Genomic DNA, 27159 nt, shown 5'->3' with positions numbered 1-27159 from the left:
CCAGATGCCCCAGGTGAGTTCTGAGCCCCGTCTGCTGGGGGAAGCTGGGGACAGGTGATGTGGCTAAGAGTCTCCCACTCCTTACCTTCTCTGTGTCAATGCCTCGGGACATGGACCAGGTGGACACGATGTAGTCCATGACCCGCTCGCTCAGCCCCTTGGGCACCTGGTAGAGCTTCAGGAAATCCCGGACACTGTTGAGCATCTCATGATACCTGTTGGTGTTGGCGTACATCTGTTGGAAAATGGTTGTCACGTTCCCAAAGATGGTGGCATACAGAAGAGCTGGAAACGAACAGAAGAACAACGTGTGAGCCGTCCGTGAGCCAAACTCCAGAGTGCGCCACTCCTTCCGAGAAGGCCAGCGGCCAGGCCTGTGCGCCTCAGAAGAGGGTCCAGACCTCAGGAGAACCTCCCGTCTCAAGCCAAAGAGTTTGGAACAGCAGACAACCAGGTCTGATGGTGTGCTAGGCAGGGCTCATGGAGATGAGACCTGGTGTGGCTGGAGCCTCAGACACCCATAGGGCAGAAGTCACTCTGAGCCATGCCTGAGGCCATCGGTCAAGTGTGTGTCTATGTCCTCACACCAGTCCAAAGTCAAACTATGAGCAACAGCCTGTCAAATTCTGTTGGTACCCAGGGCACCGAATGGCAAGACACAGCCCTGGTCCTTATAGGACTACATGGTAGGAGGAGCAGACCCTGATACCCATCCACCACAGATAACTAAACGGTAGGGGGTGGCCGAGGACCACAAAAGACAACTACAAGTGAAATAAACCTCGTTGTCCCCAAGTCGATTTTTGTCATGGTGTTTTTATCACATCCATAGCAACCGTAAGACACATAGACTATGTCCACTAAAGTGTAAAACTCTCTATTTCAAAAACTTTTTTTTCCAAGTTGTGCAGCCATCAGGTTTAGAAAGTTTTCATTTTTGCAAAATAAAAGAAAAAAAGGAAGCCCATGTCCATTGTCAGTCCCTTGCCACCCTTTCCCCAGCTCTCCCAGCACACAGTCACTTCCTGCCCCTGCAAACTCATCCGTTCTAGACATTTCATGAGACAGCTTCCCTCACACCATAACAAGTATTGGCATTTCCTTCCTTTCTGTTGTAATGTAATCAATCATGAGAAAAGGCCTCATTTCACTTGCCACTCATCGGTTAGCGGGCATTGGGTCGGTATTGGAGTAACACACACTTCATTCTTGCAGGTTTGTGCCTGGGACCAGCACTGCTGTCAGATGTGACTGTGTTTGACAAGCTGACAAACTCCCTGCTGTCTCCCAGGCACCTCCTGGTTCTCGAGAGATGGGTCAGCAGTTAAGAGGGTGCATCTCTTGCAGAGGGCCGGAGTTCCATTCCCAGCATCTCTGTAGGGTGGTTCACAGCATCCTGTAGCTCCTCCAGGGCATCAGGCGCCCTCTCCTGGTCTCCACGGGCTGCTGCACATGTGCACACATCCACGCACAGACACACAGGGCATATCTTAACTAAAAGAATATAAATAGCAAGGGGTGGTTGCACGTGCCTTTAATACCAGCACTTGGGAGGCAGAGGTTGGTGGATCCTAATGAGTTCTAAGACAACCTGGTTTGCATAGAGAGTTCCAGGCCAACCATGGCTACATAGTGAGATCTTGTCTCAAAATAATTAAAATGACGATGACGACTATAACACAGCAATACTACAGCAATGTAATAATAATCTTTAAAGTGACTGCATTTTTACATCCCTATAGCACACGAGGGCCCGGTGCAGTGCCTCCATACTGTGCCCTCCCCTCTTTTATCAAGCTCTATTATATTACCATCTGTGATGCTGGCTTTACTGTCCACTTGACACAGCCTAGAATCACACAAGAAGAATTCTCTATGGGGCACTGCCTACATCAGGTCACTATGAGTATGCCTATAAGGGGTTATCTTAATTAAGTTAACTGATGTGTGAAGTCCCACTCCTGATGTGGGATTCCCCTCTGAATGCTGTGAACACCATTGGTTAATAAAGAAACTGTCTTGGCCTATGGGGTAGAACAGAGCTAGGCAGAGAAAACTAAACTGAATTCTGCCCAGATGGGAGGAGCTCACTGCTGATCACCTGGCTGGAGTCAGTGTTGGGGAACACAGTTTTGGATTAAGTACCTGAGATGCTCTAAGGCATTCTGTGTGTTATTCTAGTTCTCTGTTTCCTTTCAGAACATGTCATCAAAGTGTGGGGACACAGATGCCACTTTACGACCCCAGGCTGCTTGGACTAGTCACCTGTATCCTTCTCTGGAGTAAGTCTAAACAGCACAGAGGAAAGGTCTCCTTATCTGCTTAGGAACATTTATAAAATCTACCCCATTTCCTCTTCCTCCTCTTCTTCCTCTTCCTCCTCCTTTTTTTCCTCTCCTCCCCAACCCTGGATCTAGCTACTCTACTGCCCCAAGAATATTTGGGACCAAGAGGAAACACCCATTAGGACCATATTATTGAATATTTTCCTTAACTTCTTTCCCCCAAAAGAAAACTCCTGTTCTATGGTTTCTTCCTATAATGAAACCTCCATCTTTCTCATCCGGAAGAAGAAACATCTGTATACAGAAGGGCTGAAGAGTAAGTATGAACACAGAAGTGGGGATAGAGAGTGAGTCCTGGGAGCCAGGCTCGCTCCTTCACTAATATACTTGATCCACAGAACAGTAATTCTTCCATATTAGCTACCTTTCTATTGCTGTGATCAAACACCATGACCATAGCTTATAGAAGGAAGGGTTGATTTGGGCTTATGGTTCAGGTGGGATGAGAGTCCAAACTAGCACAGCGAGGCAGGACAGCATGCACAGCGGCTGGGGCAGCAAGCTGAAGGCTTATGAGAAGCAGCTGTAAAGGTCTTTAAACTCCCAAAGCCCACCTCTGGTGACAGTCATCGCCTAATAAGGCCACACCTCCAAAGCAGTTCCACTGACAGGAGACTGAGTACTGAAATGTCTGAGACTATGAGGATGTGTTTGTGTGGAGGGTTCTCTTCAAATCATTACAACATCTATTTATATTAACACTGTTTTCTGTCTTTGCCATTACCATCGCTTCTGTTCCTTCTACTGTGACAGTTGTGGAGAAGGGATGGAAATATGTTCCTATGTATAAACTTCAGGGTCTGGGCACAAAGGAGTAGTGAGGAGAGAGTGGAGTAACTGCCCACTGCCTGGCAGCAGGCCCATCCCACCAAGAGGGGGTCACCAGGAGAGCAGAGACTCTACCTTGAGACAAAAAGCTCAGTTCAGAAGCCTGGGTCCTCTGCAGGCCCTGGGCAACCACCCACCCTCTTCAGAATCCCAGCTCTACTGCAGACCTAGGGCGATCGATCCCCCACTCTCTTGATATGTCTTCATATGTTATAGAGTTCCTAATAACCTTAGAGAAGTTTTTCTTGTTTTGGTGTTGAGTTTTGAGGGAGGGTCTCACTAATGACCCAGGGTGGCCTGAAATCCACTATATAAATTAAAGTATCCTAGAACTCATAATCCCCCTGCCTCAGTCTCTTGAGTGTTGCAATGATGAGTATATATCACATCTCTGGCTTAGTTTTAATTTTAATAAATAGGCTAATGTCTGTGAGTACCTACTGGAGGATCCAGATCTTGCTAAGCCATCAACATGGAACCACAGTTAAGAGCAGAGTTGTCACAGCCTATGGAGCTGGCAAAGGTCCCTCAAGAATCTAATCTTGCAATAGTTTAATTCAACAAATGAACACTGAGTATTTGGGTATGCTGTATCCAGTCCTGGGAGGCAACACAGTACAGAGAATATTCTGGGCTCCAAGGAAAAGTCAAACCTTTCCAGGACCTCCTGTGATTTACATGTATTATGTTTCCCATAGACTCATGTGTTTGGACACTTCCATTTGGGCAGATTGTGGAGCGCTGAGGAGCTGGATCCTTGCTGGAAAAGTTGAGTAAGTGGCACCTTGAGGTTTTTATAGCCTGGCCCTGCTTGCTGCTCACGCTCTGCTTTCTCACTGCAGACTCAACACCGATGCTTCAAGCTCCTGCTGTCACTACGCCCCCACCTCGACGGACTGTGACCCCTCATACTGTGAGCCAGCATAGCGTCCCCACCTCGATGAACCTGCTCCTCCCTGAAGCTGCTTCTTGTCAGGTGTTGGTTTAGTAGCTTTTTATAAGAAAAGGAAACTATATAGTTCTTCTGGTTATGATGATATTATAATGAGTCAGCAAGGCAAACGCCAGGAGCAATGCTGATTGACCAGCTCCATGATAAACCTTAGTAGTTATTTCTGAACTGCCCAGTTTGCATAGCTGCACCTCAGTTGTCCCAGATCCTGCCCTCTGAGTCTTGGCTATAATCTATGTGCCTTCTAGCAGTACTTTTCTTCACAAATACTCTCTTGTGTGCAGAAATGTCTAGTCGTTTCAGGGACTTCTTCCTCTGCATTCAGTAGTTGCTTAATAAATGCTGCAGGTAAATGACTAAAAGGCTATCTCTAGGAGGGTAGTTTGCGTGTGTTCAAATGGACCAGCAGTCCCATTTATCCCAGTCTATGGGAGGGATGCAGAGTTTTGCTCTCCCCAGAGCTACTGGGTCTCTGGAGCGAGGCTCACTTGGTATTTCCTCAGACTCTTCAGGCAGCTTTGAGTGTGCTAAGTCTGAGTGTGCTAAGTGTGCACATGGGCCCAGTGGTTCACTAGTGAATTGAATGCAATGGTCCATGCCAGATGGGAAGATCATGAGAGGGAAGAAGTTGGGCTATAGTGCGGTGCACTTGGGCCCTTAGCTAACCTCACACTGGACAGAATGGGAGCCACACTGCCCAGGAAGGAGACAGGACCCCCTGGCAGGCAAGACCTCAGGATCCTGACACTGGCGTGGATGGCTATACTCAGTTCTGGATTTCTTGCCAGCACTGGCCTTGTGCATCTCTTTCCACCTTCCCAGCCACGGCCTAGGTCAGAAAGTGGCTCTCAAGATGGAGACTAGCAAATACACCTATCCCTCTATTTATAGCAAGAAAAGCCTGAAAACTCATTTAAGGCTGTGCTAAATATAGCACAAATGCCTACATTACCTCAGAACCGCTGCACAAGGGAATGTCACTTAACAAGCTCCGCTCTTACCCGGAGACAGAAGGTCATTTCCAGCCACTTCTCATCTGTCGAACGAAACAACGGTGTCTACAGCCCTATAACCCATTAGCAGTACATTGTGCCACCTTGCTGGCCAGTGTTTTAATAGCTGCAGATAAAGGAACGGTTTCTACAGGCAGTTACTCCTGGGGAGGACCAAGATGGTCAGACCCTGGTTACAAAGGTCTCCCAGTAATTTGCTGCTTTGACTCATCTTGTGTTTGCCAAGTCCTGGGTCACGGGTGGACCCCTGGGTACAGGGCACTTTGGCTCATCTTGTGTTTGCCGAGTCCTGGGTCACGGGTGGACTGTTGGGCACAGGGACTGTGTAGAAATGCAGCTGGCTGTGGGGAAGTTTACAAGCCCACACCCTACCTCACTCTGTGACGAGAGCCGAGGTTGCTCCAGCATGAGTCATCAGATAGAATCTAACAAAGCTACTTAGAGGAGCACTTAGTTTTAAAGCTGTTTAAACATATAGGAACTCGGGGTCCACTTCCCAAAGGCAGCTAAGCCTGAAGTTCGCATAAGACCTGGATATTTTCCTTCCATATCTCAAAACAAAAACAAAATGGAAGACTTCTCAGTAGACACTGCTGTCTCCTGGACCCTTTGAATCCAGACATCACAATGATCATACAGGATGATGGAGATTAACGAAATGCCTCTCCCACTGACTGTGAGAGGCAGAAATTAAATCACTCTGACAACTGACTGCCCCACTATTGGTATCTTGACCATGTTGTGATTTTTCATACTCACTAGTTTCGCCTTTCAGGTTTCAAAGAGTCGTTTAGTTGCTCAGTGACACTCAGGTCACAGGAACTCTTTTCTCACCTCTCATCATAATCCCACCTTGTGAGGATCACTCGGCCCCCGACTTCACAGGATTCCGGGTAGCGATATCTATAAACCTGTCATACCCTACAGAGTCCCCCCTCTCTGCATAAGTCAGTGGTCCTAATTCTGCTGTCATAACTCTATGAGGCAGAAGACTGCCCCCTTTAGACACAGAGGGTCACACAGTGATTCACTGAGTTCAAGGAGAAATGATAATATCAGCTACAATGACAAACAGTGTTCATGTATCTGCTGCCACGTGCAAGCCTTTGTTCTGAGCCCTTGAACGCACAGTGTATAGCCAGGGAAGTTCCCACTATCTTTATGGTACTGATACTGTGTGAGAAAAAGTTAAGTGATTCACCAAAGCCATATAGCCAGAAAGAAATAGATGGAGGACTCACACCTGAGGGAGTGACTTGTAAAATACTCGTGCACAGCATCAAACACATTTCTATCCATTAGACATGCGTGCCACCCAGGGCCAGATGCTGCCCCAGTATTTCATATGCACGGATCCTAGTGAGGTTGTCTTAGAATCCTAAGAGACAGGGTCTAACAGCCTTATTCAGATATAGATGAGCAACGGATAATACAGCAAATACAGAGCACGCAGATAAAATCAGCCCATCCCAGTTTGTCAAGCTGAGTCATAGGCAACAAGAAGGGACCCAGCGCTGTAGGCTTTGTGAGGCCCTGGAGGACTCTGGGCCTCACCTTGGCTCAGCTGCTCGCTCCACCTGAGCCATGACTGTGATTCTTGAAGCGCCATCTAAAGTGGGGAAACCGAATCGTCCACCTGGGGGAGTCAAGTGCTCAGACCCCTATGGACCAGCTGGTGTGGGAGGGAACCCTGACAGGCTCACAGCACACTCAAATGAAGGTCAACCACAGACCCCCGCTTCAGAAAGCAACAGAAAGCAAGATGTCTGTTCAAGAGCAGAAGAGGAGGGAGGAGGGAGGTGTCTGGTTAGAGGATCAGCACCTCAGGCATACAGGCAGGTCAACACAAACATTCTGAACAAGGCAGGGGCACGCAGGAACAGGCTGTACCCCCAAAAGGGAAGAGCACAGCAGAGGCCAGACAGTCCAGTATCTAGATCTGCGGGATGGCTCTGTTCACTCCCCTACAGAGACAGTCCTGGTGTGAGACCCTAAGTTAACCTGTAAACCCCACTTGCTCAGGATCAGGTAACTCCCCCGAATGCTGCGAGTTGTAGTTCTTGAAAATAACAAAGCCTCATGGGAAAGTATGGTGGCCTGTAGGCTTTGTCTTTATAAGCCCTGACAACACGTGGCTATGGGCCACTTAGCTTCGAGTTTCCAGAGAGTGGTCCTGACTAAATTCCATCTTGGCCAGAATATAAAATTTAATAAAGCTTGGTTTAATTTGGCACAAAATGGTGGGACTGGTTTTTCTCTGGTGCATCTTAGGGTAAACACTGGGAATGGCTTGTCCAGCAGAGTGCCAGGAGCAAAGGATGCCCACAGAAGGAGCTTCTGTCTAGAACACTCTCTACACGTGTGAGGCCCTTCCATATCAGCCTTGTACCAGGAAGGACAGAAGAGAGATTCAGACCAGAATGAACAAAGGGACAAAAAGAGACGGGGGAAACAGGGAGGAAAGAGAGGAGAATCAAGGGGAAGGGAGAGAAGGGGAGGAGAGAGGCAGGGAGAGGAGAAGGGAGGGGAGAGGGAGAGAGGACGGGTGGAGATGAAAGAAGAGGGGAGGGATGGGAGAGGAGGAGAAGAGAGGGGAACAGAGAGGAGGGTGAGGGGAGGGGAGAAGAGGGGAATAAAGAGAGGGCAGGGGAGGAGAAAGGAAGGAAGAGAATGGGAAGGGAGAGGAAGAGAGGGGAGGAGAGAGAAGGGGAGGGGAAGAAAGGGAGGGGTTTTGAATTTTGATAAATGGTAGTGTGGAGGGGAAGGAAACACCATGGCGGGGGTGGAGGTTGAGATAGCAAGGCTGATTTGAGCATCTGTAAGTTTCTCTACAGACCTCAGGGGTAGTTCTAGGAGAAGAGACTGAGCCCTGCCAGGACCCCTATCATAGACAGTGCTGACCTGGAAGCATAGCCCTTCTGCTTTGTCTCCTTCACCCTCGAGATCTATGCAGACAGTGTGACCTCTGACCTAGCATCCCTGGATGCAATGACACCCTGTTCATGGTCCCAGAGAAGGCTTCAGAAGAGCCCACTAAACAACCTCCATTCTAACTGCAGGCTCAAACCAAATTCAACCAGCATTCGTGAGTTCACAAATGACTTGTGATGTGGGAGTGGCATATCAATCTGTTGATTTCATTGGTTAAGTAATAAACACACTGCTTGGCCTCATAGGTTAGAACATAGATGGGAGGAGTAAACAGAATAGAATTCTGGGCGGAAGAGGAAGTGAGGTCAGACTCTGCTCTGCTCTGGGGCAGAGACGCCATGCTCAGCTCTGCTCTCTGAGGCACACGCGATGAAGATGGACATAGGCTAGAATCTTCCCGGTAAGCGCACCTTGGGGTGCTTGCTTACACACATCATTAGAAATGGGCTAGTCCAGGTGCGAGAATTAGCCTGTAAGGGTTAGAGTTCATGGGCCAAGCAGTTCTTAAATGAATACAGTTTGTGTGTTGTTATTTCTGGCATGAGCTAGCCAAGCGGCCGGGGTGTTGGGGACACAGCCCCGCTGCCGCTTCTTATTTCAACAGACTTGTCAGAACTCTCACGTTTTTTGGTTTTTCTAAGATGGGATATCAGCGTGCACGATGGATTTACTCTGTGGCTGCTGATTCTGACACAAAATGTAGCCTGTTAAAAGCTTCAAGCTGACCCAGCATTCTGAGCTTTTGTGATATGTTCCAGTTTAATTCAATGTACAGAGAGAAGTTTTAGAAAGGTTTCCATGGTGCAAAGTCTACCAAGTCACATGGGTATGTGAGAGCCAGAGACGGGAGGCTGGATTTCAGCCGCAGGCCTTGAGTTCATCTTCATTTCATGCTTTACAAATGGCTCCTCTCAGGCATACACACAGGGGCCAAGACCACACAGATCCTCAGAGGGTAATCCTCTCACTTCTCTTTTAAAACCTGGATTTCAACTCTACTCCAAGAAGACCCTCTGAGTCAATGGCCCCCTGGATCTAATGCGAAGGGTACAGAAAGTTCTAGAAGGGTCAGGCTTGTCTGGAAGACCTAAGTTGGTAGTGTTACTCTCATGCAATCACAACTTCCACTGTGAGGGGGAAATGATAGCCCAGAGATGTACAGAGGGCTGTGAGAGGGTGCCCCTGACCATGAGCTGCTCCCTGAGAGCAGCACCCACCCCGGGGAGTTGGTGCGAAGGAGCATGATCATGCTAAAACTTTCATCAGTGAGGGAGAAGGGGGTCTCCTCACCCACCCAGTGCAATGGCCGGCACATGGCACTTGACTGAGCCTAAGTAGCTACATCAGAGCATGGTAGAGTAGGTGACGGAGACAAGTGGTGGGCATTTCTCATAGATCCAGAAGCTAATGGGGCTCTAAGGTCAGAGTGTGGCCAAGAACTTTGAGCCATCTTATCTTCACATAGCAAAGCAAGGGGTCATCTCTCTGTCTCTTCCTATAAGGGCATTAATCACTTCACAGGGGTTCTCCCTTCATGACTACTGCCGCTCAGTTGACCCATCCTCATTAGGATTCTAGCACCCGCATTGGAGGTGAGGGCTCCAAACACTCCAGATAGCGCAGGGTGATTATAAAAGCTAGACCATCTTCTCACTAATTCTGTAATGCACTTCCAATTCCCCAAGACAATCCATCCACACTGACTACTCCTACTCTGTCAGTCAGTTAGGGTCCCCCCCAGACTTTCGTGACCACAGCTGGCGGCGGGGTGTTGACAGGTAGACACTTGGATAGCCAGTGATATTGTGTTGCCTCTGGCTCCTCCTTCACTCATTTGTTCCACAAATGGTAACAAGCCACTCCCTGTGCCAGGCAAAGCTTTAGCTCTCAACCACTGTGCCCCAATAAGCCTGGCCCTGAGAGAACAGAGGACAGTGTACAGCCAAGGTGCTGTGAAGGGTACCCTGCCCTATACTAGGGATCATGGACAAGGGTAGGACACCCATTCCGCTGGTTCCTGAAAGGATCTGGTCAGGGAATAATACGACGAGTGAGAAAGCTGGCCTAGCTAGGTATGACGCCTCGGGCCAGTTGCCCAGGAACTGCCACAAACCGTGGACAGGGTCTGTGAACCCTCGGACCTTTCTGGAGCCTCTTTAGACAATTGAGTGTGTGGAGGCCAACTGAGACTCTGGAGCCTTGTTAGACAATGGAGCGTGTGGAGGCCAACTGAGATAGAAGAATTTGCACATGCTCAGGAACCAACAGAGCATGGCTGAGAGGATGCTCCATCACTGCAAGCTGCACAATTATTCCTCATTTCTGGCATTTGCTTGCAGCCAAACCCACAAACTGAGAAGACCGACCAGGTATCGATGGACACACCTTACACAGCTGAGTACCCAGCCTGCATCCATGGTCAAACTTGTCCATGAAGGTAGCAGAGAGAAAAGGAGTGGTGTGTGTGTGTGTGTGTGTGTGTGTGTGTGTGTGTGTGTGTGCATGCCCTGGTGTGCTCATTTCAGACTTCTGTCAGTCCAATCTACATTAGAGCAACAAGAAAGCCAGGAGCAAGGCTCTCGGACAGCACGCAGGCCAAGTGCATGTGAGTGCATGCTCACCAGACACCTGTCTGGTTAGCGTTACAATGGAAGGCAGAGCTATGTGCGCATGGCTGAGTGTGTGCTGCAGAATGTGCATTGCTGAGTGTGCTGCAGAACACGCATGGTGTGTACTTTGCCATTTTCTCATTTGTCTGATAAAAACTGGGCTGTGCTCTTCAAAAGTTTCTGCAATTCTACCAGAAGTGTCACTCTTAGATGGCTACTTACAAAGAACAAACACAAATTCAGGTTTTATCGATGCCTGGCTCTAAAAGAACCATCCACAGGAGGCTGTGAGTCGCTTCCTACTCGAAGCAATGGGTGAAGAGAAAGACCTCTGCCAGGCGGTGGTGGCATGTCTTTAATCTCAGCATTCAAGAGGCAGAGACAGGTGGATCTTTGTGAGTTCAAGGCCAGTCTGGGCTACAGAGCAGTTCCAGGACAGCCTCCAAAGCTACAGAAAACCCTGTCTTGAAAAATCAGAAAGAGGGAGGGAGGGAGGGAGGGAGGGAGGGAGGGAGGGAGGGAGGGAGAGAGGGAGAGAGAGAGAGAGAGAGAGAGAGAGAGAGAGAGAGAGAGAGAGAGAGAGAGAGCGTGCTACACACACCTCCTAGTTCTTGCCACCCACCCCCTGCCCATAATTTTCTCAGGTGGTTCTCTATGGACGTCACCTACAGAAAGAAAAGTATCAAGAGTAAAGATGGGGGACCCTTATGCATATTATAGGATAAAGACAAAAAGGAAGTCCATGGCATGGGTCTTGTGAAGGAGACCCTGGAAGCTATTCCTTTTGAAGACCCTACCCCTGGAGAGAAGACAATGACAAGCCTCTGGCTCAGCATCAGGGTTTCAACTGAGAACATCTAAGAAGCATTTTCTCTTCCACTCATGAAACTGTTGGTGTAAGCATTCCACGGCCACTCCAAGCACACAGAGACTAAAGCCACAATATTCAGCAAGTCACACTTCCAAAGGTCAGAGTGTAAATGGCTTTGTACACTGTGCCTTTGTGTACAGAGTCCAGTGGGCAATTACCTGTCCCCTCTGACCAGACTGTGCGTGTGGCACAGAGCCCGGGTACTTGGGCCTGCAGAGTTGGCACATGGACAGAAACAGGCAGACCCTCAGAGCACAGAGGTCTCAAGCCTGGGCTGAATATAAATGGCCTTTAACAACATCGCAACTGTAACCTTTAACAAATCAGTCGCCAACACCTTCAAGGTTCTAACTTTATCTTATAATAAAAACAAGAAGGTTTTCAAGGACCCAGTCTAAGAAGTGGGATTATCAAAGGTAAGATGATTTCTGCATGAAAAGAGCTTTCCATACATAGTGAAGAAATATTATTTAAGTCCTTATGCGCGTACGTTATAGCTCACAGTCAACATCACACTACTCTGGTCCCTGGGAAAGAGGCAGAGGAAGTTTCACTCCAGGGATAAACACATTAAGCTGCCCCTTAGGTTTACACCACAGTGTAGTCCAGAGCACAGTGGAGATTAAAAAGATTGGAATTTGAGGCTAGGAGGCTCTGGGCTCACAAACCACGAGTCCTCTCACACTTTCGCCCTGGCTTGTTATTTTGGTTAAAACAGATCTCTGGTCTTCAGTTTTCTCATCTGTTGAATGGAGGTGAACAATACACGCCTCGACAGGCTAGAGGAGGAAGAACTGCAGAGGCTGTGACGTGGGAAGAACTCAACTGGAGGTGGCTGCACTTACTCGAACTCTTGGGTATCATTTACATACACAACAGTACAGATACCAAGACTCACAGTGTGTATGTAACAAAAGCTACAAACTGGGCATTAGTAAAGGCGGGCCTCCTCTGTGTTGCTATAGTAACAAGGAGATGTGACACACTCAAACACATGCTTTTGTTGCCAGGAGGGTCTCACAACAGTCTCCTGCCCCCAAGCAAGGATGAATTCCAGGTAAGTAAGGCTTTGCTTCCCATCTGAGCACAGACAGACCATGCAGGGGAACTGGTGAGCCAGTGACAGAACTAGGGTTCACTCCTGTGGGACCCTCGGAGCATAGACAGATAGGGTGGGCCAGGGGCCAGAGCCAGAGATCACTCCCATGGGACCCACTGAGCAGCCAGCTCTCAGCAAGAGCATGCTTGCTACTGCTTGTCTCTTGGTGTCTCTCCAAAATGCATGTTGAAACTTAATCCCTTGTGCAAAAGAATTAGGATGTGAGCTCTTTGGGGTAATTAGGTCCCAAAGACTCTGTCCTTAGAACTGGAAGCAGTGCCCTTAATAAGAGCTTGAGAAAGTCCATGTCTTTTGCCCTTCCGGCATGTAAGAACACAGCAGCAAGCCTTTCCAACATCGAGAACTGTGAGAAATTACTCAGACCAGGGTATTTTATTACCGCAGCTTAAATGGACTAAGACAGCACTTTACCAAAGTCTGCTCTAAAAACCAGATTATCCTTCAGTGAGGGGGCCATTCCTCCAGAGACCCCCGTCTCTGAGGTTGCAACAGCTGATTCTCAGAACAATTTTCAGCTAAATTCCATCAAATCAGGCCCTTTTAGTGTGAACAGCCACTAGCATGAATCACTCCTGAAGATCAGAGTGGAAGTATGGCCAAGACGGGCTTGTGGGGGCAGGAAAGAGGCTGATGTATGTTGTATAGGACATCCAATGCCATCTGGTACAGCAGACTGACATGGGGTCCCCTCTCCCCGTGTCCAGGTTCAGAACTACCTCTCAAGGAAGGAGGAATCCTCCTTTCCCACTTAGTAAAACAAAGCTCCTAGATTGGAGCTCTTTAGATTAAGAGAGCCTGCCCTGCCTCTCACTGACCAGCAGACACCTGTGATCCAGTTAACAGGACCACATTCAGCTCCAGGGGTGCTTCCCCTAAGGTGAGCGCTCCTGGGAACAGCTCATTTCCCAGTGTGATTCCAGGCCCCTTTGCATGGTTGCTCTGCACCTAACTGCCCAGCTAGCTGCCTTTACATGTGGCCATTGATGTCGCTCTTGTCCAGTCTATTCTCAGCAAAGGAGACAGAGTGACCATCTAAACACCATCACCAAGGCGCCCTGAAATCTCTGTGATCCATAGGTCTCTAACCTGTCCCTTCCTTTCTTCAACCTCATCCTGCCACCCAGCATCCTGGCTGTTCCTTGAAGATGCTCTCACTTCAGGACTGCTGGCTGCACAGGAAAACCCTTCCCACAAATGGTGGTATTTTTTTTTTAATCTTGGTTCCGATGCATCTTCTCAAAGGCCATGTAACATCCACCCTACATCCAACACCTGCTTCTGACACATTCAATTTCTTAACATACTCTGTGACCTCCCCTTTTCCAATTAATAAATGCATGCAAAGTCTCCATTTTGTATCACACATAGCCCTTCCTTAAGGTACACCAAGGATAGCCCTGAGCACTTCAGAAATAATCAATGTGTTCCATTTACAACATTTAGCATTTCCTGAGTCCTCAGCTCCCTAAGGCAAGCATCTTTGTTATATTCACTAAGGTATATCTCTGGTGCCTAGACCAGAATGTAGCACAGTAGGAGTTCTCAATAAACATTTGTAAATGAGCTATGGCCTGGGGAGATGGATTGAGCAGTTAAGAGCAGGAGACCAAGGTTCAATGCCCAGCACCCACGTGGCCGCTCAAAGTTGTCTGTAACTCCAATTATAGGAGATCGGACATCATCTTCTAACCTTCACGTGGACCAGACACACACCTGATGTATAGACGGACATACAGGCAAATACCTATGCCTACCTGGGGTAGAGACATAGATACAGGCAAACAACTATGCCCATAATTTTTAAATTTAATTTAAAAATAAATGAATGTGTTATGGGCTAATGAGATTGCTCATGCTACACACACACACACACACACATACACACATACACACACACATACACACATACACACACACATGAGAAAACCACCCACACTTGAACAGAGCTGAGATTTGGGCCAGGAGCCTCACAAAGCTTTGATTAAGGAATATGCCCTGGCTTTGGAGTTTATAGACATGGGCCTTTGAAAAGAGGCTAAAGGCTTTTTCATGCCTACTAATTATGATCTCACTATTTACTGTAAGTCTGACTAAGTTTTTAAGAAGACATACCTTTGTTCTAAAGACACCCTAGAAACACACAGGCCAACAACTTGTGGCTTATCCCAGGAAAATACCACTGCCAACTTCTAACTGAACTTTGTTCTGTTTGAGTTTGAGTGTGTACGTTTACTCAAGCTGAGACAGGGTTAGAACAGGTGGCCTCGGAACCTTCACCATGTAACCAAATTCATATGCAGAAGTTGTATCCCCAGAAATAAATTACTTCTAGACATGAATTCATTGAAAGCTTTAATGGCCTTCACAAGCTACTGTTCTACCGGGAGGTGGGGGTGGTTAAGTCAAAGATGAACAGAGAAAGAGTTGAGACGAACCTCTGTGGGGCCAGCGGGGACTTCTTGTCGCTCACAACAGAGCCATCAGGGGAAAGCTGTGAACAGATGCAGTGAGGTAGCCTGTACCATGGTACAGCGTTTCGTGTCCATAGAGTAACTAGGAGGCCACCAAGACTGCCCCCTTCTCAACACCTTTCTACCCAGCTCAACTGCTAGGAGACGTCAATGGGCAGTCCTGTTCCATGGTACCCATCCAATGAGTCTGTCTCTTAAATGGAATTCTTCAGGTAGTGAGGGTCACAAAAGCTAACAGAGAAACACACTGTGTCTACACTGCCCAACATGTGAGCTACCAGCCACTTGCGGCTCTGCAGCCTAAGATGAGCAGAGACCACTGAGACCCTCCTTTTAAAGTTTTTTTTTTCAGTTTTCTTTATGTATTTTTTTTGGTATGAATACTTTGTCTGCATGTATGCCTGCATGTCAGAAGAGGGCATTAGATCTCATTACAGATGGCTGTGAGCCACCATGTTGTTGCTGGGAATTGAACTCAGGACCTCTGGAAGAGCAGCCGGTGCTCTTAACCTCTGAGCCATCTCTCCAGCCCTGTTTTTATTTAGTTTTGATCATGTGGTTCGTGGTTTCCTGAGAGGTTGAGATTTGCAGACCCCTTTCTTACGATCCCTCTCCAGGAAAACAGCTCTTGTTCTTCAACAGAGTTTCTACAAGTGGCTACCAGAACGTTCTCCATGAGTCCTAACTTGCCAAAGTTGTCATACAACGGGAACTAATTGGGCCTGGGACATGGCTCAGTAGTAGAGCACACGATTCACAAACATGAAGTCTTGAGCTCAGTCTGCAGCACCAAAAACCACAGCAAATCCAAGCTCAAAGACCAGCAAGATCGCTCGGCAGGTTAAACACACTCACTGGTCACACAGCCTGATGGCCTGAGTTCAGTCCCTCAGACCAACACAGGTAGGAGAGAACTGACTCCCTGGAGTTGTCCTGTACATGCGTGCGCGCGTGCACGCACGCACGTGCACACACACACACACACACACACACACACACACACAGGAAAAAAAGAAAAAGTTCAGAACATCTGTTGAGATTGTCCTGACAGTCACCTCTGGCCTGAGCCTGCTCAGACATCTGATAACTCTCCTTAGATCCCCCAGGGAGTACTTGGCATACACTAGGTGTCTGGGAAATATTTAAAGCTTAAAGACATACTCCAAATATCCTGCTATTATTCAATGAGCCCATTTTCCCAACTCTCCAGAGTCTTCTCAGATTTTATCCTTTAATTATCCACACATATACATATGAATCTATATGTGTGTATGTACGTATATATGTATATGTGTGTACATGAATGTGTGTCAGAATATTGTATTTATATGAAAGCATATATGTGTGTGCATGTATAGCGAATGTATGCATAGGTGCACACGTATGTATATGCACACATGCATGTCTAGTTTTATATCTGTGAATGGATATATGTATGGATCCATGTGTATATGCATATATCTGTATGTGTACATTAGTATACATATGTGTATATTTATATGTGTATGTATACATATGTGCATGTATATTCTTATGGATGTATGTGTATATATGCATGTAGATGTATGTGTGGATTGTATACATGTGCACATATATAGATATGTAATCATACATGTGTGTATGTATATGTATATGTATGCATACATTTGCATCTATGTGTATGTAAGTATATACATGCATATAAATGTATAAATATGTATGTGTTCACATGCATATGTGTATGTATTTGCATGCACATAGATGTTTGTATCTATATATATATGTGTGTGTGGATATATGTACATTTATGTGTTTGTGTGTCTATGTGTGCATGGATGTAGGTGCATGGATGTCTTCTTTTTCCATTCTGATTTGTTAACGTTGTAGATTTGTTTCTCTTCAGACCCACCAATATCCTTATATTAAAACTGTATTAAAATATATATGCTTCTAAGGATAGCAAGGATTATTTTGTTCCCCTCTGTGAGCAGATACCAAAGCATAACCAAAGTGGAGTCAATATTCTCTGCAGAATAAACCTTCCAGGCAAACATGGCCTTTCAGAAAGCACAAGTGAACTAATCAAAGTCATATAATGTTGAATTCTTTATGTCTTATAGGGCAGGAGCCATTTTTTTTTCATCCAGCTCTAGAAGCTACTTGAGAGATGGTTTCTGATATTGTAGACACCGAAATATTTGACAGATTATACACTTAAATACAAACACGGTACAATAGCCACATTCCTTTAGGCCCCTGATTCATGGGCTGCTGCCTTCCCAGAAGACAGGCACGTGTTCACTGAATCACACCTGGATGCTACTTTCTCCTACTGCCTGCTGGTCCTCAGAGAGCCAGCAATCCCTGGGAAGCTTTAGGATGAGGCTATTCTACAATTTTATAATAAATATACTTACTTGCAAAGTGAATCATCAGTAGTAACAGAGCTGAGAATTATTAATGTTATTTTTACAATCACACTTTCTCCAGCAGGACCCAATCTGAGCTTTAGACAGAAAGAACTCATCACAAGCCCCCACCGCAGGTGAAAGGCGTGCACCTTCTGAAGTTCCACTGTATTAAAACACTACCCAGAGTGGTGCTACTAAGGGCCAGGCTTTGGCACGTGATTAAAGACGTGAGAACAGAACAAGGGCAAAAGCTAGGTTAACACCTGTGGTGGTTTACTCGAGAAATGTCTCCCAGAGGCTCATCTCTTTGAAGACTTGGTTCGTAGTTGGTGTCGCTGTGTCAGGCGGGGAGATTATGGAATGTTTAGGAGCCTTGTTGGAAGAAGGGAAGCACCCTGTGGGTGGGCTTTGAGAGTTCATAGCCTCACCCCACTTCCGGTTCATTCTTTCTGCTTCCTGCGTGCTACTGAGATCTGATCACCCAGCTTCTTGTCCCAGCTGTTCACTGCCACGCCTTCCTGCCGTGGTGAGCTCTGAGCCCTCTGAACCATAGCCCAAAATAAACTCTCCTCTGAGTTGCCATGGTGTTTCATCACAGCCACAGGAAAACAGCTAATACAAGGCCCATGTCAAAAAAAAAAAAAAAAAAAGACCCCCTTCCATGAAGGACACAGAGAAGATGGCTGCCTGTAAGCCAGAAAGTGGGTGAGTTGAGGACACCCTCTAGACTTCCCAATCTGCACAACTGTGAGAAGCCCACTTTGTGTGGCCAACAAAGAACACCCCACTTCACCCCTACAATCGAAAGCTTCTAGGAAGGAGCCATAAAGCTTTTTCAGACAAAAGGGGGAACTGTGCTGGTGACCTCAAATAGGCAGCCCCAGACTCGTCCACATAGAGAATCTTCCATTCCCTCTGATGAGCGATCCTTTGCCAAATGCCGCATGTGCAAATCCTTCCTGCGTGCTTTTAGTAAAACCAAATGACAAAGTGTTCATACCTAAGCACGTGCAAATTGAGTTCTCCCTGATGCCTCAGAGCCTCTTGGTTCTCCTGAAAAGTCTTTGGGCACAGAGTTCAGCCTCCTGTTCTATAAGACTAAGTATTCATTTTATCACGTTTAGTGAAAACACAAAGACCGTTAAACACATGCCATGTGCGCTAACTCCATGATGGGCAACTAAAATTTAACCAGAGTTCTGAACTGAATGAGTTCAAGGGAAACATTTCATCCTGAACACTCGCCTTTTCAAAGTAATCTGGGAGGAGGGGTGGGCTATGGGTGTGTGTCCATATATCTGTGTGCATATGTGCACGTGTGAACTCAGATCTTCACACTTGTCCACACCAGGCCCTTTACCAGCTGAACTGTATTCTCCTCCCATTTTCAAGAAAATCTGTATGTAAAGGACGAGCACCTGTACTTTAGTCTTCACAGACAACTACCGCTAGATGCAGGTGCAACCTTGGTCGTAGTAGAAAAGGCTCCATGAAGAAAGGGTAGAACTTCCCCTGGTGGCAAAACAGAGGGGCTGCTGTGACTGGCACATGAGGGACAATGCTGTGATTGGTCTTAAGAAAGATAACCCTTCACTTGAGAGCCAGCTTTGCTGTGATTGACTCACAGTGAGACCCTGTGCAAACCTGTGCTCACCTACTTGTGACACCATTCAGACCCTCTGCAAACCCATCTGAGCCAACAGTTAGACTCTGCAAACCTGGGAAACCCTGTGAAAACCTGTGTTAACAGTTAGACCCTGTGAAAACCTGTGTTAACAGTCAGACCCTGTGCAAACCTTCCTGGGCTAACAGCCAGGCCCTGCACAAACCCATCTGAGCCAACAGTTAGACTCTGTGCAAGCCTGGACTAACAGTCAGACCCTGTGCAAAGCAGCATGTGACAACAGTATGGGAAACTGTATCAAATAATTAGGGTGAGAATCCTATAAACGGTGGTTTTCATAGCCCTAGAGCTGGGGCTGGGATGGAGAAGATGAAGAGAGTATCCTAACTATATTTTGGCCTTGATGCAAGGAATGGGTGCTGTTTCACAAGACAAAGGGACTCTACAAGCTCTTGAGCTCAATGGCCACACTTCTAAGCCAAAGAGAAGGTCTCTTTGGCAAAGCAAAGGGTATGTTTGCACACGGAGACGTAAACAAGAGTACCAGCCGGCGCTGTTCCCGCTTCTACTCATCTGCACTGAAATCTAATTTATTCCCATGGCGTGAAAGTCAGCAGCATAATGAAAACAAACAGGAAGTTACCTGAAGCCTCAGAAGCATGCTGATGCGCCTTAGTGGAATCCGTGCAGACGCTAACAAGGTTCTGGTGTGTAGACACCATTCTGAGAACCATAGAGCAAAGCATTTTCTTCTTCTTTCATCATTTCCAAATACCTTAAGCACACTAGACTACAGCCATGCCGAACTAATCCTGCCCCACCATGAACTTGAAGTGTGCGCAGGAGGCAGGCACAGAACTCCCGCACAAGGGCACAGATGGAAAACAAAGCAGAAGTAGCTGCCCTAAAAAAGCTGGGGTTCCACCGGGGAGACCAGTCCAAGAATTAAAAAGAGATACAAGGGGACTGTACTAACTGCTTTGTGATTTGGAGAAGTCGCTTGGCATTTGCTGCCTCTGATTCCACATGGGAACCAGAATGACACGTGAACCAACCTGACAGAGGCCAAGAGGTGGAGGACTAGGGACAGGAAGGTCTGTGAGGTGTCGGCTGCAGCAGCCAGCAAACGGCAGGTGTGCCTGATGCTGTATCTGATGACGTGGTTTGCACAGATACTTTCCAAATTGCCAAACAAATGTCCATTTTCCCGAGTAAAACAGCCTTTGCAAGATCACAGTGGGCAGCAACCGCCACCCCCAAGAGCTGCAGGACAGAACAGCTTTATACCAGACTTGACCATGGTTTTGACTTGGTTGCCCACTCAATTTTATCTGGAAATAGTATTGTTATTGTTCTCTCACTTGGAAGAAATCTTTAAAGATGTGTGTGTGTGCGCGCGTGTGTGTGTGCACGCACGCGTGTGTGTGCACGTGTGTCTCCACAGTGGAAGGAATTGTTTTAGCACTGCCCAGCTGGATTCCATCTTCCCTGGCAGACATGCAGAACTGTACACTGCCTGTCTAAGGGGGTCCTTTCTGAAATAAGAATATTGTCCCAGGACCCCGACTAACTACCGAGAGTGGAGAGTGGAAGGGGGTGCCCTTATGTTGGCAGACTTTTTAGTCACATATTTATTTTCTCATAAAACCATGGATTAAAGACTAGATCAAAGAATAGACATCTCTCAGCTGTCCTGTTGAGGCCATTTTCCTGTCAGCAAAGCAATGTAAAACCTCAGAAAATGGCCCTGGTGTTCTCTGTTGTTTTTTAAAAGCTCATCCTATATCTAAAAACCAAACCAAATCAAACAACAAAGAATCCAACCCACAGTCGTTCTCCTGACTCCTGTTTCTGTCTTTGAAGAGGTTAAGTAAAGGGGCAGAGAAAGTAAATACATCCTATAGGAAGAGAAAGAAATTTTTTCAAAAGCCTGAAAGCAGAGCTAAGGGTGCTGCTCCCATGTGGGTATCTTGAGCCAGGAGGGAACTTCCAGTAAGCAGTCCCTCTCAGACAGGAGAAGCTCTGGTCCAGGTCCCCTGTGGGACCTCCCATCAGTCCTGGGCAGTTGACACAAGAGATCAGCCTTGAAGGCCCTGTAGAACCCGTGACTCATATGGTCTGAGATGGCTCCTGCTAGTCCCAAGCTTTGAGAGTCTCACTTTGGGTGAAGGAATGACCAGGGACTGGGAAGTCATTTTGCCCTCTTCCAATAGTGGGTGAGTGCTGCAGGGTGTGACCTGGCTGGGAAATGCTGCCATGAATCATGAGGTCAATCACTTTTGCTGGCACATGGCTGCACATGATGCTGTTCTTAAGAACTCAGAAGGACACGGACATGTTCCTCTTAACCACTCACGGTTGTCACTTTTAAGAGCTGGGGGATGCGGAAGGAAAACAGAATCACGAGGATTCCAAATCTGGACTCCGTTCACCATTGCCAGCATGTGCCTTGGTGCTCCCACCCCCTGGTGTTCTGAAGCAGGGGACCTGCTGACTGGCGGGCTTCCCCTGGACGATGTCTGATTTTCCCCTAAGGACCAGGGAATCTCTGACTTGAAGAAGTCTCACTGGATTATCAATTCTACGGGGACGTCAGCATTCAGAGGCATGTCAGGGACACCATGTTGCCTTCCAGTCCCACAAACACTCTGGAAGGAATGAAGAAACTCGTGTGAGAGAATCCTGAGACTTCTAAGAGCCAGATTTGAAATAGGACTTAATAACATGAATCCCATTTAAACAAACTTGTCCCCAGACTGATAGCCATGGAGCCCCCATCCCTCAAGCAAGCTCTGGCTATGGACACTGAACCAGAACGCACCACTCCACAAACTAAACACACAAAGGGCTTTGCCTCTTCTGTGCTGGGTCTTACTGGCTCTCGAGCCAGCACTAACACCAGGACACAGGAGCACACTGCTTCTTCTCCCCATCCCACAGAGCTCACAGAGGGCCAACTCTAGCTTAAGAAGACGCTAAATGGTGCTTTGGAGGTAACAATACTCTACAGCACCCACATTCTTTAGTCAGTGGCACACAGAGGGTTTTTCTAGATTGGCAGATGGAGCACAGATGGCAGGGCATTGAGTCAAACAAATGCACGTGATTTTTAAAGAAATAAGACCCTTATATGGCAGCCAGAGGTACAAGGACTTAATGTTGTCATGAAGCAGGGAGGTGGGGGTAAGACAAATTCAGGGGACACTGGCTGAGGGCCCCTGGGCCCCAGGCTCATTGCCATCTCTTGATAGTAATGAGGTTTCTAACTTAAGGAGATCATAAAAATTCTTTTTTCAAAGAGAGTTTATTTATTTTTATTTTATGTGTATTGGTGGTTCGCCTGCATGTATGTGTGTGAGGGTGTCAGATCTTGGAGTGAAAGGCAGTTGTGAGCTGCCATGTGGGCGCTGGGAATTGAACCCAGGTCCTCTGGAAGAACAGTCCGTGCTCTCAACCACTGAGCCATCTCTCCAGCCCTTTCTAAGGCGTGTGTAATCAGGTGGAAACAACATGGAAGTGGCATAGGGATGTGGCGGAACGGGTGGTGGTGAGAGGGCGGGAAGGTAGACATGAGACTTCAGGGAGAGGGAGGATGATTGTGACCATAAAGGTCACATATACATGTATGAAACTATCTAGGCACACATGAATTTTTTAAAAGGTGGGTGGCTGCCAAAGAATGACATCTGACGTTGACTTCTGGCCTCCACACCCACACGTCTGTGCACAAATATGCACCTGCACGTGTAAGAACGTACATTACCACACACGTGTGCCTACACACACACACACATGGTAGGGGGAGAAAGAGAGAGAGCGACAGGCAGACAGAGAAAGAAGAGAGAACCAGAGGACAGACGCAGGACCACACCCACACAGTGTTTGCTTGTTCATAAAGCACACAGTGCTACCACTGGCCGATAGGCTACTAGCTATTCAAATCACATTTTGTTTTGGATTTAGTTCACCATCTCTTAAAGCTGACCCAATTAGAAGCAACTTGCCCCCCCACCTTCACCTCACAAATACCTGCACCATAATGTCTGCCTGGTCTGGCTCTTTAACAGAGAGGAATCAGCCTTGGGATCAATCAGTCTATCAGCTAGAATTCCTTCTGTAATACCAGTCAAGGTGAAGCCACTGAAGGGCTCACAAAGACCACACAAAGAAGGGCTTCTGCAGAGTCTATCAATCCCCTTCCTCAAGCCCAGTCACTACTCCCTTTTGCCACAGTTGGCGCTTTGTCTAAAATCAAAACAAGACAGAACACCCACTGGGCCCAGGAGGTGACTCAGCAGGTAAAGCACTTGCTGCCAAGCCTGACAGCTTAAGTTCCATCCCCTGGATCCATAGGGAGGAGAGAGCTGACTCCTGCAAGTTGTTCTCTGGTCTCTGTGTGCTGCTGTGGTCCCCTCCCCCGTATAGTAAATAAAAAATGATATAATAATTATAAAAATTGCAAGGGCAGGGAAGAAAGCTTCTCTCAGAATATGAGGTGATTTGTCACAGTTCCTAATTCTGTCCTGGCATAAGCTGGCATTTCAGTGGCTCCTTCTTTTTTCCCATCTCTCATCTTGTGTGCTGAACATTGTTTTATTCGTGGTATAAAAGCAATAAGAAGGGAAGGGTTGGGAAGCTTTGCAAGGTGTTCGTGCTGTTAAAATTAGAGAAGTAGACATTACTGAGGTCACCGTTCGTGGCCGTCCCTACATCCTCATCTTTGATTCAACTCTACCACAGCACTGGTGAAGGACTGTCACAGAGTTAGACCTGTCACGGAAAGGAGGACCTGACCCCGTGTGCTCCCCTTTGGAGGCTCTCTGGAGAGATACGGGGCAGAAAAGCAAGAAGATGCCTGCTCCCCAGGACCAGAGTTTAATGAATATAACCGGAGCATAATGAGACTAATCGGAATGTGTAACTATTGCTATTTAACCAACAAATATCCAGTTGCCCCACAAGTTTAATGATTATAGCCTTTCCGATTATTGAAGGTACGCTGGCTAGTTTTATGTCAACTTGACACAAGCTAGAGTCTTCAGAGAGGAGCGAGCCTCGGTTGAGAAAATGCATCCATGAGATGCAGCTGTAAGGCATTTTCTTAATATGTGATCAATGGGGGAGGGTCTGGCCTATTGTGGGTAATGCCACCCCTGGGCTGGTGGACCTGGGTTTTATAAGAAAGCAGGCTGAGCAAGTCAGGGGAAGCAAGCCAGTAAGCAGCTCCCCTCCACACCCTCTGCATCAGCTCCTGCCTGCAGGTTCCTGCCTTCACTGCCTTTGATGATGAACTGTAAGGAACCATGAGTGAAATAAACTCTCTCCTCCCCAGGGTGCTTCAGCCAGAGTGTTCCCTCAGGCAAAGTTTCTGCCTTCTCTAGGACAGAAGGGGAGAGGTATCACCAAGGCAGGGATGTTCTTTCCTCATTACTCATGGGAAGTCAAAAGATATCTCAACCCTCCCCATCGTCACATGAAATAAATGTGAGGTTTAAAAAAACAAAATGAGAACTCTCTCATTTATGTGACCAGGGCTATTCAACTCCAAAGCTAAGGTTTTGCGGGTCCTAGCTGAAGAGCAGGGTGGGGTCTGCGAGGAAGCCCAGTGGCAGTGCTGTTTTCCTACTGCAAGTCACATGACTGGTTAGAGGCAAAGCCGTGTTAGCATCATTAGCAACTAACAAGAAATTATAACCCAATTAAATTTCATTTTCCAGCACTCCCCCAGGCACCTCAACTAAGTATAATTTCCCGGCATAGTTCTTACAAAACGTGAGCGTGCTTTTTCTAGTTCTCTAGAAGGTTTTTTTTTTTTATGGTTTTTGTTTTCTGGATTTTTGTTGTTTGTTAGTTTGTTTACATTCCCCTGGTCATCAAAATTACCATGAGCAAAAATAGATGATAGAATGCAGCCATTCCCTAAAAGACTAACAGACAAGACAAGCCAGATCCTGGGAGGCAAGTGCCCTTTAAGAGGAACACGAGTCTCTTGAGGCAAGTGAAGCTCAAGAGAATTAGATGTTAATATATGGCATTATGATATAAAGTTACTATATGGCAATATGTAATAAAGAATTTGCATGGTAGGAAAGTCGCCAGAGTTATAAGGTTTAAGTGTGAACCGTACCCAAGCTCTGCAAGGCACCTTGCAGATAGCGGCATTCAATAACTATTGGCTTATATTGTGTGACATGACATTCCTATCATTTTACAACTTAGAGAATGTGGGGCAAGAGCCACACAAGTCTGCTGATGTGAGCAGTTTTGTAGCTGGCTGGCTGCTCTCTCTGACCCCTGCCTTAATCAGTTCAATTCAATAAGCATAGATTCCGTTCGAGGTGAGTTATGCCTAGATACAACAGAATACATAACTGTCCACACAAGGTCATCAGAGCAATGAGGTATCCGGGCATCCCAGTCACACACTGTCCCTTAGAGCACTGGCATTCTTGGTCCCTATCATAATCCCTGCACCTAAAGATAATTTTCCAAGGATGAAAATATGTACTGAGCAATCAGTATCATGCTCTGTGTCCCACCTCAAGAACAGCAGCGTGTAGTTCTATGTCGTATCATCTACTCCATGTGAAAAGCTGGCCAGGTCTTCAAGAGGTCCACTCGTGACATCCCAACTCCACGGCAACATGAGATCTTACCAACATGTCTTCCTAGCCTATGATTTTCTAATCTAATCTTCGTAGATAAAGATGATTCCTTAGTTGTCTATGTAAAGCATGCTTCCTGGTATTTCCAAGGTTACAGAGATGAAGAGCTAAGTGTCTTGAACTTTAAATGACTTGGTATATAGCCAGGAGAGGGGTATGCAGAGCTAACACACTGTGAGGCAGAATGGAGTTACTCCAAGGAGAAGAGAAATGCAAGCAACATGAGGCAAGCATGGGAGATTCCTTCCAAATAAAAGGATGCGACCTTTTTAAAGATGCAGGCATTGAAAACCTGGCCTTAGATAATATGTTTATGTGCATGTCCTATTTGCTTTGTGTATATTAAAATACACACACATGTATGGAGTCCTATAAACAGTCCACTGTGTGACCACAATATGGATAGAATTTTAAAGCATAAAACATCCAGTAAAAGCTCAACAAGTCCATTCAGATGAAAAATTTCCATGAAGCTGAGCATGATAGCTCATGCCTATTATCCCAGCAGTTGGGAGACTGAGGCAGAAGGATTTCTGTGAGTTCAAAACCAGTCTACATAGTGAATTCCATGTTAAGTTGAGCTACGGGGCAAGACTCTGTCAGAAAACAGTACAACAATGATGATAATAATTACTATTGTTTCCATAAGAATTCATTCAGATTACTATGGATTCCAGGAGGATCTGAGTATTTGTCAAAGTATGGTTTCAAACCATGAGCCTTCTGATCTAGCAACATCCTAGACAGAAGTTCAGTGTGTAAAACAAAGACCAGCTGGCACATGGAAGGAAAGGGCACACTCTCTGCCCTGCTTCCCAGCACCCAGGAGTCCAGAGTGAATCCTGTAATAGGGAGATCCTCAGATCCCTATGCTGGTGTTTATGACCCATAGCCATGTCTCCAGGGAACACCTGGCGGACCACAGCACAGAGAAGTCTTGAGGAGTGAGGCGCCACACGAGACTTACTTATGGTCTTCCCCGGGAGCTTCAGGAAGTTAGAGATGAACTGCAGATAGACCAGAAGGAAAGCAGAGCAGTCAGAATGCCTTTCAGGAAGAAAGGCGTGCATGAAAGGAGGAAAAGTCTACACAGAAGGGAGAAGGAAAGCCAACTGAGAGACACACTGCCCATCTGAAACATGAGCAAGTTCATCCATTTTATCTATAGCCTTTAGGGGCTGGGAGATGGCTCAGTGGGTAATGGCGATGGCCCCTAAGACTGAAACCCTGAGTTCAGTTCTGGAAAACCATGGTAAAGGAAGAGAACCAATTCTGCAAAACGTCCTCTGATTTCCATGTATGTATATGAGCACTTACTCATGCATGCGCTCTCTCTCTCC

General features: G+C 46.8%; 1 protein-coding gene across 2 annotated transcripts in view; it reads right to left on the bottom strand.

The window, feature by feature from the left end:
- The window catches only part of Kcnh1 (potassium voltage-gated channel subfamily H member 1), a 278882-nt gene that overhangs the window by 78729 nt on the left and 172994 nt on the right, over positions 1-27159 (bottom strand). For both annotated transcript variants that reach the window (XM_050148258.1, XM_050148259.1), the window contains exon 8: positions 86-285. In XM_050148258.1, coding sequence (XP_050004215.1) covers positions 86-285 — 200 coding nt within the window. The remainder of the gene's footprint in view (positions 1-85; positions 286-27159) is intronic.

This window comes from Alexandromys fortis, unplaced genomic scaffold (genome assembly GCF_014885135.2).
Source record: "Alexandromys fortis isolate MF-2015 unplaced genomic scaffold, M_Fortis_MF-2015_v1.1 scaffold_62, whole genome shotgun sequence".
NCBI lineage: Eukaryota > Metazoa > Chordata > Mammalia > Rodentia > Cricetidae > Alexandromys > Alexandromys fortis.
This window is presented reverse-complemented; position numbering and strand designations above follow the sequence as displayed.